General features: G+C 38.7%; 1 protein-coding gene across 1 annotated transcript in view; it reads right to left on the reverse strand.

Annotated features, from left to right (window-relative positions):
• The window catches only part of LOC102194506 (alpha-2-macroglobulin-like), a 93,274-nt gene that overhangs the window by 76,974 nt on the left and 1,099 nt on the right, over window positions 1-15,201 (reverse strand). Inside the window, exons 3-14 of the mRNA XM_013915394.1 lie at window positions 14,236-14,288; window positions 13,888-13,908; window positions 8,226-8,391; window positions 8,050-8,134; window positions 7,841-7,964; window positions 6,870-6,999; window positions 6,646-6,755; window positions 6,391-6,562; window positions 5,920-6,143; window positions 5,353-5,416; window positions 5,060-5,205; window positions 1,427-1,576 (exon numbers count right to left, since the gene is read on the reverse strand). Coding sequence (XP_013770848.1) covers window positions 1,427-1,576; window positions 5,060-5,205; window positions 5,353-5,416; window positions 5,920-6,143; window positions 6,391-6,562; window positions 6,646-6,755; window positions 6,870-6,999; window positions 7,841-7,964; window positions 8,050-8,134; window positions 8,226-8,391; window positions 13,888-13,908; window positions 14,236-14,288 — 1,445 coding nt within the window. The remainder of the gene's footprint in view (window positions 1-1,426; window positions 1,577-5,059; window positions 5,206-5,352; window positions 5,417-5,919; window positions 6,144-6,390; window positions 6,563-6,645; window positions 6,756-6,869; window positions 7,000-7,840; window positions 7,965-8,049; window positions 8,135-8,225; window positions 8,392-13,887; window positions 13,909-14,235; window positions 14,289-15,201) is intronic.

A 15,201-nucleotide genomic window follows, 5' to 3' on the forward strand; every position in this document is an offset into this window, starting at 1 on the left:
CACCCCCACTCCCCTCCCTCCAGAATTCCCAGGTAACAACCTAATATACATATGAATGACTAGCCAATTTAGCTTCCACTTGGCTGAAGCTAAAGCTTAGCTAAAAGCCTACCAGCCATTTGGCTGCTCTCCGGGTTTTATAGGTAGAAAGGTAGAAGCCTGGGGATGCTAGTAAAATTACAGTTATATACTTGAATTTCTGAACAGAAAAAAGCATTTTAAGTTGAGTTTGCCAGCTGAAATCTGGGTATAAAAATGTGAATTCAGTTTGTTATTTGACAGCGTTCCAAAATATTTATCTTTTTTCCCTTTTTATGACAGGTAGCCAAATAAATGTTTTTATCACTGTCTCAGGATGCTTTATAACAGAATAAGTGTTGAACTGTATTAATAGTTGTTTTATACAATTTTATGCAGTATTATACAAAAAAGAAAACAAATAGAGAAAAATAGGTAGAGAACAAAACCTCTAAATGACCAAAAAAAAGCCTATCTAGAAGCAAGATTTACAACTAGGCTGTGCAAGTTGCAAACACCTCCACGTGGTTATTTATCAAAAGTAAGATTTTAAAGACTTTTTTGTTCACCTGAAAGTTTAACTTATACGAACCATGCTTAAAGTTACACACAGGTCTTGGTTCAACACACCAGTAAACTGAATAGATGCTATGGTTACACAGCAAGGAACTGCCATGAGACAGGTAAACAGATGTGAACCTCATAGTTGATATCATTCAGTTTTGATTGGCTCTTCAGATGCAGGAGAATCTCTGTCTTGGCAATTATAGAACTTCCCCACAAATTAAGATCCATGTTGCCTTCATATAATGTCTGCTACTTATGACACTAGAAGAGACTGAGGCTACTCCACACTAATGTGTTTTCATTTGAAAACGCATTGTTTTCTCTGTTTTGGCCCCCCGTCCACACTGAAACGCTGCGCTTTCCTCAAGGAAAAATGCAGCATTTTGAAAACGCTCTTGAAAACGCATACATTTAAAAACGCAGCTGTCCTGTCGCAGTGTGGACACACAAAAACGCAGACTTTCTAAAACGATGAAGTATTTTAGTCATGTGATGCAGTCATGTGACCAAATAAACAAAGATAGCGGAGTGCATTATACAGCAGTTGTTTTGATTGCTCTCAATTTTGACAGCCCTAAAAAAGATGAATATCACTTTGTACATGCTCCAGATAGCTTTTCTTCAAATTCTTTAATTCTCACTCGCTTTTGCGCATGCGCAGGACTGGAACGTAAGCGTTTTCATCCATTTCAATGTAGACGCGCAGCTGTGAAAACGACTGAAAACGCTAGTGTGGACGCGGTGCATTTTCAGATGAAAACGCCGTTTTCAAATGTATCCGGGCTAGTGTGGACGTAGCCTGAGAGTCAAGGATGTATAAGGTGGTTAAGACCACACTTACCTTATCTGCATCCAGAATATTCTCAGGCTCTTTGATGAGGACACTCTTGTCGATGGCACTTAAACCACACAAAGAGTGTGGAAGCGCCGTCACCTCCATGTTGGTTTTTTCTCCTGGCACAGTTGAAGAAGGTGTGAACTCCAATGACACCTGACACAGACAAAGCGTGTATTACACCATCTAAACTTTAATGGTTTTAAAAGAACAAAAGTTCAAGCCTATATCACACAGAAACCATTCACTAGCTTTTATGTAGTTTTTGGAGTTCAGGTTTGATAATCACTGTGTCATAGTCTGGGTGAGCTCAAGTGTTTTTTCCTCTGTTTTTCTTGTGTTGCCCAGTATCTACCCTGGGGTGGCGTCCTCGTCATCTCACCTGATCTGCTCCCCTCATCCTCACTGCAATCAGTGAGATAGCATTTAAGACCAGGGTCCCCCATCTCTTCTCCACCTGTTTTCGAGCTAACCTCACGCTGGTAACAGGCCTTATCATTCTCCTTGTTAAAGGAGCATTTTCTGTTGCACATCCGCCACTCAGGATTAATCCTTCTACCGCTTCCGCCTGTCCTCCTGCCACTTTCTCTCTTGGCTCTCTAGAAAAGAAAGGTCAGAACCCTCTCACTAGCTCACCATTCTAGATGCACACCTAGCGATTCAAACCTGCCAAGTAAGACTCTATTTCAGTATTAGTCACCTCTCCAGACAAGCTTCCCTTACCTTTTCTCCATGTTCAGTTTTGCTACATTCGGTTCCCTGCTAAATATCCCTCCTTTGTGACACTATTTACTCATGTGTTTAAGAAAATAAAACCTGTGAAAACCTTATCGCTGTTTCCCATGCTTGAATCGGCTCTTGGGTCCTCATCCATGTACTAACTAGTTTATCTGATTTTGTAGTTTCCAAAGTTCTATTTTGGTCATTTCTGCAAAAAGAAAATAAAATGCATTTTTTTAATAGCCACATTTTGAATTGGTGCTTTTATTTTGGCACCGCAGACATGTAGCTATGTACAATTAGCCTAATGAAAAATGGACCCAGAAGATCCAATACAGGCAGCGATCTCGAAGTAGGGTTCAATACTAGGTAATTATCAACAGTCAGTCCAATTCCTAGAAATACAATGCAAATCTATTGGTGACACTCAAGAAAAGATCATTGCCTCACTATTAGAACTCCAGCTCAGTTTCACTCCCAGCCAAACCACTTCCACGCACACTTCCACTCCTTTCCCCGCTTCCATAGGACCTGCCCCAACTTTACCTGCCATTAACACTTCTCAGCCTGAGCCATTCACCAGGGTACAGGGTTGCTGTAAGGGTTTCCTGTTGCAATGCTCTTATGTTTTCTCAATCACCACACTCCATCCCTGACAACACCTCTGAGCTCTCGTAAGTGGTAGGCAAGCTGAGGGGTAAAGCATTGGTATGGGTTGAGGCGTGTTTGTCATCACATTCATTTTCATCCTGCTCTTATGATGAGTTTCAAGGGAAGATTAAAAGACCGTTGCCCACCTCATCTCTGAGGGCAGCTTGGAGCTTGAAGTCAAGTTAGATGTAACATAGCTAAGTTTGTCATCGATTTCTGCATGGCAGCTGCCCAGGTGGGTTGGCCTGATCATGTGCTCCTGGGAATATTTATGAGTTAGCTTCTCATGATGAGCCCACATCGTTCAAGGATTTGGTTTATTTCCTCCTCCCTCTCTCTCAGGATCGCCTGAGAGAGAGAAAAGGCTACGTAGCTGGCTATGTAATTGCACTTGCCTCTGTTCTACCCGACCCTCCCATTCTAGCCACAGTTTTAAACAATTTTTCCCATATTACTCATCAAACCAGACCAGTCTCCCAAATTACTTCTGGTGACTGTCCCTGGCTACCCTTGTCTAAAGAAACATAATCCCCATATTGAATGGTTACACAAATTACTAGCTGGAGCCTTTTTTTGCCTTGCTAACTGCCTCTATAATCACCTGCCGAACCTTCACCACCAGATCTGTCCTCAGTCCCCAAGGAGTATCATGACCTCCATGAAGTATTCCGTAAACATAAGGCACGTCCACTCCACAGACCCTATGATTGCACCATCAACCAGCCACCCTGACAACTTGTCCAAGCCAGAGAGAGAAGCCATGGATAAGTATATTCGAGAGTCCCATCATCTGCCCATCCTCTTCCCTGGTAGGTGCAGGCTTTTTCTTCATCACTAAGAAGGACAAGACCCAAAGTCCTTGTATTGACTACAGAAGTTTAAATGAGATTGCGATCAAAAGAAAATATCTTCTCCCGCTCATCAATTCAGCTTTTGAACCTGTTCATGGTGCCACCACTTTTTCTAAGTTAAATCTACACAATGACTATCATCTGGTCCCCCTTTGGTCACTCAAAGTATCTGGTCATGCCGTTTGGTCTCACTAAAATTCCCACAGTTTACCAAACATTAGTTAATGAGGTCCTGAGAAACTTCTTGAACGTTTTTGTGTTCATGTATTTAGACGACATCCTAACCTTTTCCAAGACTCTGGAGGAACATCTGGTCCAGATCAAATCTGTGCTGAAGCGCCTTCTCGAAACCGGTTATACGTCAAAGTGGAGAAAGGTGAGTTTCATTCATCTTCAGTCACTTTTCTTGGTTACATCCTGGCAGGAGGGCAGGTGAAGACCGACCCAGCAAAAGTCCAAGCTGTTAGGGAATGTCTCACTCCCACATCTCAAAAAAAACGTTCTCAGATTCGTCAATTTTTACTGCTGCTTCATCTGGAATTACAGTCAGGTAGCAGAACCACTCACTCACCTCACCAAGATACCCTTCATCTGTACACAACAGGCCAAAACTGCATTCACCTGCATTCGCTAATACAGATGAATGCAGGTGTTCACCTGTGTTCATAGTAGAGGTTTATGCCTCCAGTACAGGAGCGGTTTAATTTCCTGGGACGTGGAGGAAACTATCCACTGTGCTCTGCTTGATGAACCTCTTTTTGCAGCCGGAGGTGGAGCTCGCCATTCCATGAGTCCAATATCTACATTGGCATGACATCTCGACTTGGACTCAGGAAGTGCTGCTCAAGGTTCTCGATTGACCACGCCACAATGCAGATCGATTGAGAACTCCGGCTCCCAGGTATACTCCGGGGCAAAAGCTATGGCAAATACCTCCCGCAAGCAGGCCCCACGCAGCATTGGTCCCTATGAAATCAAGGCCATCATCAGCCGAACGGCAATAAAGTTAAGGCTCCCTGCATTCATGCGCATAAATCCCATATTCCACGTGTCCCAAGTCAGGCTGGGGAACTCCAGCCCTCTGTTCACAGTTTTGCCATATTTGACGCCCTGCCAAGTATCCCTCCTTCGGTATTTATTCTTGTGTTTAGAACTTGTGAAAACCTTATCACTGTTTCCTGTGCTTGAATCTGCTCTTGGGTCCCTGTCCATGTACTGACCTCCAGGCACTTGTGACACACTGCCCACTCGATGTTTGCTAAAGCTGTGGCTTCCTTGTTGGGAGGGAGTCTGTTCCACTTTGATTGAAGTTTTTTGAGGGGTTTTTTCTTGTATGTCATGGTTTCATATAATTAAACTTAACTTACACTAATCAATATATCTAGTACAGCTGCACACAGTTTACACCAACATATACCTTGTGACTGAAGCATTTCTCAGTAGAGAAGTCAGCGCTGTGGGCAATCACATTCGTACTGGAAAGTACAGCATATGCTACAATCTGGACGACTGGTGCCATGTCAGTAGAAATTCTCAATTTAAAGGACACCTCACCCTCATTCACTGAAACAAACAAGCATACCAAAAATAGCTATAATATCAGTTTTATTTTAATAATCACCAAACTTTTTTTAAAAGGGTAACTGGATTTAATACCTGATATTACAAAAGAATTTCATGAACTCATGATTTGAGCCAGTCTTTACATACCTGACTGATCTTTAAATTTAATCTGTTTAAATCCTTGCATGACAATGGCTCCTCTGGACAACACCTGAAGAATATAGAAGAAAATGACATAAAATGTGTAATCCAGCTGTAACATTGTGCATTTTGCGTCTCTCCCAGCTTTAAGTCCTGCCGGGAGTTATTCAGAAACAGACAGTGCAGTCTGCTTGTGGTCTTGTATTTTGAAAATTGACTGGACTTTGGACAAATGACCGAACATCCTCCAGCTTCTGTCTCCAGTGGGGCAAAAGGCTCAGATGCCCCTTCTCCCCTTCATTGTTTGCATTTTTTTTTATCAAACTAGCAGCAGCAATCTGGCTATAGCAATTAAGGGAATAAAATGCAAGAATGTAGAACATAAAATTAGTCTTTATGCAGATGATGTGTTGCTTTTTCTTCAGCATTTACAAACCACTTTCTCTGAGGTGAATATATTAATAAACTCTTTCTGTTTCATTCGATAAACTGGTAGATTTTAAATTTTTTTTCCCTTTCTTTTTTTTTCTTTTTTTTTTACTGTGGATGAACTTGTGACAAGCAATAACTCACCAGATATACCACATCCATGTAAACTGCGGTTTCCCTCACTATAGTGTACTGAATAGATATATCCTCTTCTGCATCGCAGGAAAGGGGTTTATCCTTCATCTTCAGCTTCAGCAAGCTAAATGTTTTTTCATCTTGAGAAGGAGGTTGGGATGTATACACTGTGTGAAATCCTAAATCATAAAAAGGAGTTCTATGGCTTTGGAAGTATAGGGTTGGTGTCAGGGCTGCCTGAATTGTAGAAAAGAAACATACATAATTTGATGAAGAAGAAAACACTGTGGAAGGTCACTCAAAGATGGGTTTTAGAAGCAAGCTAATGTAAAATAATCTTAACAGTTTCACTATAGTCACTAATTACTATTGTAGCACCTTGGACAAGCGACATCAGAAATCATATTAAGTCAATGAAAACATTGTCATGTAACTTACCAATGCTGACTTAAAAACTACAGTTTCAGTGTAATTATCTACTTACATGGAGTTTAATATCTTCATGAAAGTTATCTGTGCTGAATGAAAACTCAGCGACACCGTTGCTGTCAGTTGTTAGATTTTTTAGTAAGCGTTCCGACCAACGTTCTCCCACAAACAGGTAGACAGGTGCTTTGGAAATGGGTGTATCATTGTAGTAAACTGCTTTAACCTGTTCAAACCACAATGTTTCATTACTAAAACCCACATTATTTACACTACATTCTAAATTACATAGCACAAATTTGAACTTACTTTTCCCTCCACATTTGATCCTGGTTCCCAAATCTTGGGAACATCAACAAAAGATGCTTTTCCAAGGACAAAAGAAATTCTTATTTTCATTTCTTGTTTGTGTGAAATGCCTGAATACGAAACCTCAATGTTAAAACAATGCACATGCCATATTTCCACAAATGCACAATAACCTATAATTTAAAAAAAAATGTAACAATTAAAATAAAATGAAAAATAACAACTGCAAGACTTTCCTGTTCCCTCCTCTTCCATTTTGGCAATGACATTCAGCTTATCTTTAAGGAATTTTTTGTTAATTTTGGTGAAGGTTGACATCTTGAACGTAACAGCTGCACAGCCTGTTCCATCAGCCTAGAAATTCCAAAACAATAAAATATAAATAATTTTAAAAAGGCTTACATCATACTTTTATTTCCTAAGACCCGAAGTCTTTCATGGCATGCATTTTTAATTTGTCTTTGCTATTTGGGCTGATTGGGACCTGATGAATGTAAAAACAAAGAATTATCTTTATACTGATTTTGCTCTACAAGGGCCTGATATCCACATATAAGGATATTCGTTTTAATTTCAATAGAACAGTGGCAGTATAATGTCGTTGTAAGTGAAAATCAGGCTCGTGTAGAGCAAAATTTAGTATTGTGGTCTAGACAACCCAAAATTTGATGTCAACATATGTGGACGCCAGGTTCTAGGAGGTTAAGCAGGTTGCAACAATTTGGACTTTGTTGCAGTCGCTCAAGCCAGTTGTAGCTCTACCAGTGTTACTAATGGAATAAATGACTTAAACTCATTATTTAATCAGTTAGCTTGTTAAGAGCTGACACACTGACACAAGCATGAGCCACAGAACATATTCATAACAGCAGAAAAAAAATGGAGTCAAAGTGATAGCTACAATTCAGCATTCATAAATAATGAGGGCACAACAGTGAATATTACTGAATCTGTAACCGGGTATTTTATAATACAGAATTAAAAATAAATGCTTTAAGGACACTAAAAAATATTTAATTGAAATTCAAGTTCAACTTGAAATTTTACTCATTATATTCTCGAAATTTGGAGATAGATAAGATAATGATAAAGTACTGCATTAATTCCTGACATACAGAAATCTTCTGCATGGGCATGTGGTCTGCTTTTATCTGCACATTGTTTCAGGAGAAATTTGAGACTGGAACAACTGTACCCGTTTGGTCTCTGTGTGGCAGGGAGCCTCTGTCTTGTGTTTCTTAGCAGAGGAAATAGAGCGTTCAAGAAGTCGGCACATCGTAACTGTAATACTTCCTGGAACAGGCTGTCCAAATGTGTACCTATTAAAATAAAAACAAAAATTAAAAAAAACTCCAATTTGTGAGGATCTAAATTGCCACTTGTCAAGAAAGGACTCCTACTTACTTTGCACATGATTTAATATCAACTTCTTCCTGGCCAATACTCACTTCTTCAGATACATTTACTGTTATGTCAAATTTGGGTAAAACTGGGGACAAAATATCAAAGTTCGCATCTGCATTATATTAAGAATATTTAAAAACAGAATTTCAAAAGATATTTTTAAAGACCTGACTTACCATACTTTTCCACCTTGAATTTGTGAACAAATTTATCTTCACCCACAGAGACAATTATTTTGTACGTTCCTTCATGGGCCTCAGAGTTCAAGGAGTATGAAAGCTGCAATATTTTATTATTGGATGTTTCATTTAACCACTGTCCAATCCTGTTTTTATTGGGATTCTGTTAAATACAAGAGAAGTACGTGTACAACTTAACCTTTTCAATTGTTTGCACTTGTTTGCATATTAAAGAATATGTTGGTGAACCCCAAAGGTTGTCTGGTGCATATATTGGTGTATGTATTTCTGCTTATTGAGTGAAAAACAAACAAATTAAAGTCTAATAACCTGGTATAAGAGAGAACTGGACTACTGCATCTCATCTGGTCTCCAGTATAGGCAATATAAAGTTGTGATCAAAATGTTACATAAAGTTATCATAGGGAAAAATGTCATAGTGACTTTCGTTTTTTTTTTTAAATTATTATTATTATTATTTTTCCAGGTTGAAATGACTATACAGAAAAAATAAATTATTTTGTATTTTCTCTAATCGGTAGCCATCAAGAATCTTCTGGTATAATTCCAGGTGGATATTTAATAATAATACATTTTATTCATAAAGCGCCTTTCAAGACACCCAAGGACACTTAACAAACAACAAATAAACAACAATAAAACAAATAACAGAACAATGATCAAATGAAGAACAATAAAAACAAAAGCACAATATAAAATTAGCAAACAATTAATTCACAGTGAATATACAGATTTGAACAGATGGGTTTTGAGTTGAGATTTAAACCAATGTTTCTTATATCTGGGAGCAGAGCAGCTGCAAGCTCTGCTTCCCATGGTCGTGAGGCGGAAAGAAGGCACAGCAAGCTGGATAGAAGATGAGGATCGAAGTGAGCAGGCAGAAGAGGTAGTGCTTAACAGATCAGAAAGGTAAGCAGGAGCAAGGTTATGAGGGTGAGCAGAAGAAGTTTGTACACTATCCAGAATTTCACAGGGAGCCAGTGAAGTTCCTGAAGAACAGGGGTGATGTGCTGGTACGAGGAGGTTCTGGTAATAATGCGGACAGTGGAGTTTTGAACCAGTTAAAGCTTGTGGAGGGACTTTTGGAGGAGACCATGTAAGAGAGAATTACAGTACCAAAGCCGGGAGGTAACGAGACCATGGACAAGAATGGGCAAAGACTGGTGGGAGAGAGAAGGACGTAATCTGTTGATGTTGCGTAGATGGAAATAGGCAGAACGATTGAGATTATTGATGTGCGATTTATAGGACAGGATGACACCAAGGCTCTTAACATGAGGTGAAGGGAAAACCTCTGGAGTCATCAGTAGTGAGTGAGAAATGATTTGCCTTCAAAAGGTTGGATTTAGTGCCAATAAGAAGGATTTCAGTTTTTTCCTCATTAAGCTTAAGAAAATTAGAGCTGAATCAGGATTTCAATTCAGATATGCATTCTGTAAGGGAAGAAGCTGGGAGGGAAGAACCAGGTCTGCAGGAGAGATATAACTGGGTGTCATCAGCAAAACAGTGAAAGTGAAGATCAAATTCACAGAAAATGGTACCAAGAGGGAGGATGTATATTATGAAGACAAGAGGGCCTAAGACTAACCCTTGGGGTACACCAGATGTGACTGGCAATAGATGAGAATGGAATGTTTAATTTGAATAAACTGGGAGCGGTCAAGGAGATATGACTGAAATCAGGCTAGGGATGTGTCAGAGATGCCAAGAGAGGAAAATCTGCTCAGAAGGACGTAGTGAGAGTTTGTGTCTAAGGCTGAGCTCAGATCCAAAAGGATGACAATGTTGAGAAGGCCAGAGTCAGCTCCGATTACAAGATTATTAGTAACTTTAAGTAAAGGAGTTTGTAATCCAGTTCCTGAAATCATCCTAAACAAAAAGGAAAAACAAGTTATTTTACTACACTCAGTATTGAATACTTTGAGGTAATTTTTAGTGTATTTCCACGTGTACTAGAAGGCCTATGGTACAAGGTGGATTAAGCACATCTATTTTAATACTCCTATTTACAGACTGAGTTCTTGTGTTTACATGTTATTGAAATTGATTATTTGTATTTTGTTCAGATCTGATAAGCATTTACATATTGCTCCATTTCTCAAGGGAGTAATATATTTATTTATTTATTTGTGATTATATATACAGTGAGTTTATTTCTGATGGATGTGATGAATGTTTACCATAAAAGTGGCAACTATAGTTCCTGAATATTTGAAGCCTTGTGGAAAATCTTGACTCTTACTGAAGGTTACAACTGTGAATTTTGAAAATTGATACTGTGAACTTTGAACCTTGATATTTTAATGTTGTACAACATGCCTGAACTGATAATGATTGAACTGATGATAGCTGATCTGAACAGTAGTTACTGCAGCGTGACAGTACTGTAATTTGTGAGAGTTATTCTTAAATTGGTTGTGACATATATTTGACCATTGTTTATAGGTCAGGTTTTTATATGGGACGAATCCAAGGACCAGTTCAGCAATTACAGATCCCAGAGTGTTCCAGTTTTCACCGGATGGCGAGCCAATCCCAGATCCTAGGGGACGATATACATTTACACGCACACTCATTTGCACATTGATAGACTACAATTCTCTGCTGTACAAGTAGTGCAGTAGGACAGACAATCACACACACGCACTTCTCATTGGACGGACTCTGTTGCAATGCACCCATTTGTCATGGGCCCCACCGGTACCATTTGGACTTTAAAGACTAATTCTTTACTTCTGCACAATTTTATTTTATTCTATTTTTTTGCTACTTTGGGGGGAAATTTTTATACATATGTTGTAATTCTGTGTTGGTTACAAAAATCTCTTGAAAAAAATCTTAAAATAGCTTAAATTACTAAAGTTACTTTAAAGCCACACAACTGTGTTTTGTTTCTCTGTCATTCATGTACCAGAGCTCCAAGAGTCCTTCCTATTCTTCTGATACCAGCGGAAAATTACTCATCACCTTGGTTATTATCCATTGGTACTGTATATAAACCCACATAAGTGCTACAAGTTTCTATACTGTGACATGAGTGAAAACCAGATTGAAATCTCTTGTAGATATTATTATTAACCAGGTGTGAAAGAAGTTGAGCTGCGCCGTTTTTTCAAGTATTTTAGAAATGGAGGTTAGATTAGAAGGAGGTTGTTAAAGTTGAATGATAGCAGAGATGAGTGGGAGTAGAGAAGAGAGGCAGGGTTTCAGGTCATTTATTTGACCGTTCTTCTTAGCAGAATTGGTAGAATTAAGGTTGAAGTAAGACATTTTTAATAGAATTAAGAACAAGGCTTTCAGAAAGTAATGTAAGCCTGCCTTATCCATTCAGTTTTAGTTTGTGTTTGGGATCATTGTCTTGTTGGAGCAGTCAATTGTGTCCAAGTTTCAGCTGTCTAGCTATTCACTAAAGGTGAAGTTGAAGAATTTGGAGATACAATAAACCTCCTTCATTATTTCATCTGGTTTGTGCAATGTACCAGTACCAGGAGAAGCAAAACAGGTGATGCTATCACTGCTACTTGACAGCTCGTACAGTGTTCTTTGGTTTGAAAGCTTAACTCCTCCAAACATACTTCTTGTCATTGTGACCAAACAGCTCAATCTGTGTGTCATCTGTGCATCAAACGTTTCCTGGAAATCCTAAATTATTTTTTTTCCATTTAAGTGTGACAGTTTGGGTCTTCTTCTGGAACTTGGCAAAGTGGTTATCCTCTTAAGCCCATACGCCCCAGATAAGGGGGCAAAAGACAGGAGATAGGTTTGGCATTGGGGCTTAAGAGGTTATGTCATATGGTGTTGTGAAACAGGCAGGATGGAGGACCCAAAACACAAACTCTCAGACAAAAACTAAACTCAAAAATTTATGAGTTTATTGCTGGACTTAACTCATTCACTGCCAGCCATTGGCAGTGAATGAGTTAAACCCATTGACTCATTCACTGCCATTGACGGCTATAGACGTCAATGGCAGTGAATGAGTTAAGCAATACAAAACAAAAACAGGAATGAACTAGAACCAAAGAAACAGACAGAGCACACAGCCAGGGAATGAGCAAGATTGTGACAAGAAACAGAGGGGAGATGCAGACATAAATACACACAAACCAAGGGCAAACGAAGGTGGGAACACAGCTAAACGTAATCTAACAAAAAAGACGGGAGGCAAAAGTGAACATGCTGAGACAGGAGACTATCAAAGTAAAACAGGGAGTACAAGAAACACACACTAAGATGCAGACTGAGTAAATGAAGCTTATGCGCAAGTTCATCAAGGAAGATGGATGGTCTCACATCTATCTGCTTCCAGGTGCTGGGAATCTCGAGTTTTGTACTTCCACTTTCCCACGTTTCCAAGCTGTTTGTGTCATCACTGGTCTAGTCCAATCACCTTCTCCAGCCTTTTCCAGGCCAATCAGCATTCATAGCGCATACTTTAAATCTCACTGTGCATCTGTTTTTCTCCTTTGCAGATGCTGTTGTGCAATCCAACTCATCCCCATCCCCACCTCTCATCACTCAAGCTCCATTCAAGACACCTTCATCTCCACCACCAGCGTCTAAGCTCCGATTTACTCAGCAATAAATCATGTTCATTCTTGCTAATAATCTGTCCTCACTGAAACACAGGCAACAGGTGGAGTGAGAGAGACACGGAGACATGGCTGGGGAACAGGCAAAAACATGGAGACCGAGACACGACTGGGAATTTGAGAGCGAGAGACAGAACTTAACAGACCTAACCTGACATGAAAGACTGCACGGGAGGCACAATAACAAAGGAGATGCTGGGGAGGAAACAGAGACAAGACCAAGAGAACCCTAAAGATAAGAAAACTGAAGTGACTTATGAACATAAATATAAACAGACAGAAACTCCACAACTAACACAAGGAAAATGGAAAATGCTGGGCAAAAAAACCCAGGATCATGACAGATTATACAGTGATAATGATCCTGTGCAGATGCAGATTTTTGCTCACCTCAAGGCTTCATAATGGGATTTCACAAATTTAGAGACAACATCACAGCAGCTACAGACATCTTTTATCCTGTCTATGATTTTCAGCCTTTTGAAAAACGGATTCAATACTTGAGCTATTCTTACATTCTACTTATAATATAATGTTGTATAGCTTCCTAAACCTCCTGATCTTTTGGTATATTCTATTTCTTCCATTTAGTTCCCATCTTTCCCACCTTCATGTCACGCACTGAAATTGGAATGACTGTAGCCAATGAGTGCCCTCAGTGGACTAATGTTTGAAGCTATACTTTTAGTTTTCTGCTAAAGCACCATGTTCTTCTCTATCCAGCTTTGATATGTTATGGTGAAGGTTAGGCTCCCTGTTAGCTGTTCTTCTACTTGTTTGTATTGTAATTATACAAAATAGTTTAATTATCAGTGCTGTGTGTTTAATGTAAAGGTGTAAGAAATAACCTGACACAATATATACTGTTTATATATCAACAAAAACCGCGGTAAAACACTGATATCAGAATCAGCATATAAATTTCAGAGTTGCTGCACTTTGTTGTGCTGTTGGCTTTAAGGAACGTTTAGACCCTTAACAAATCTATTAGATTTACATGCTGAATGTAAAAAAGAAAAGAAAATGATGTGTGGATATTTTCTTACCTCGAGTTCAATGATGTTGCACTAAAAGGCAAAAAATCAAAACGAACAAAAGTGAGAAAATTGTTAGAGGAAATGATTTTCCCATACAGTGTCCTACCAATGTCTCTATCCAACTGCAGGCTTGGTAGAAATTCAAAAATATTAAACGCGTAACACAATTGAACATAAAATGAATTTCAACAGTATGTGATTTTTTTTATGTTATTTTGTATACTCCAAGTGTTTGCTTGTTAGAGTTATCACAGAATAAGTAAAAAACAAATTGTACTATTGATTTGTTAGTGCAAGTTGACTGATAAACTCAGAGTGATAAAAGTCAAGGAGGAAAGGAGAGACAGAAACACTCACCAGCTGACTGACAGGTCTCAACTTGGGGTCCAGTGCAACAACCCTGAAATGCACTTTGGAAGAAGTTCAAAGATTTTACACCTTAATAAGTAATAAATTCTGACCAAGAAATGAAACTGAAACATTCTCCAACATCATTACTGCCAAATAAGCAGTAGTACTAACATCATTTTCTCTTTGTTTCTATTCGTAACAAGCTTTAAGTAAATTAAATGTGTATATATTTTATATTGTTCATCCTCATATCCTTTGTAGAGGAAAAGCGTGAAATGGACATGGTGGACTGCCATGTCTATACACGCCTTGTTGTGATATCAGGTTGCAGCAAAAGACTTTCATAAAGCCCGGAGAGCACTTTTTAAAAAACACAGCAGATGAGAATCTGACTTCTCCGAAGCAAAATGTAAAGAAATGATAGCTGGCTTAAACGGTGTCAGAGTTTAAAGAACTTTATAGGACAAATCAGAATATTGAGTTGTAACCTAACAAAAAGGCCCATATTAATGTTAATGATGTATTTGCACCTTCAAACTGTACCAGACTTTCCTGACAGCTACAATAAGAGGATGCAAACTCATATATGTTTGTGAACAAGGGGTATCTTTACAGAAATAACAAAAAGCCAAACTTCAGTCAGCTGTTATGTTTTGTCTGTAGTGCTTTAAGTCAGTCACTTTATAAACTGTTAAATACATATATTAGGTATTTTTAAAAATAATTTATAGTTAATAAAAATCTGCATTGTGAAGCAGCATCCATGAATTTTTTCAAGGCTTCTGCATTTATCATAGAATCATAATGCTGAACAATTTAGAAAAACAGTTTGTAGCATACTTGTTCAGACTGAAGGCAGAAGGTGTTTTAAAAAAAGCAGAACAGTTTAAAAGATTTAAATCTAAGTGTTTCAAAGACAATAATGTGTTTCAAAAGTGTTGGTGACACAGAGAGTGCTTGGATTGTGCAGCA

Source organism: Pundamilia nyererei, unplaced genomic scaffold (genome assembly GCF_000239375.1).
Source record: "Pundamilia nyererei isolate P.nyererei 1_Seehausen unplaced genomic scaffold, PunNye1.0 scaffold00298, whole genome shotgun sequence".
Classification (NCBI taxonomy): Eukaryota; Metazoa; Chordata; class Actinopteri; order Cichliformes; family Cichlidae; genus Pundamilia; species Pundamilia nyererei.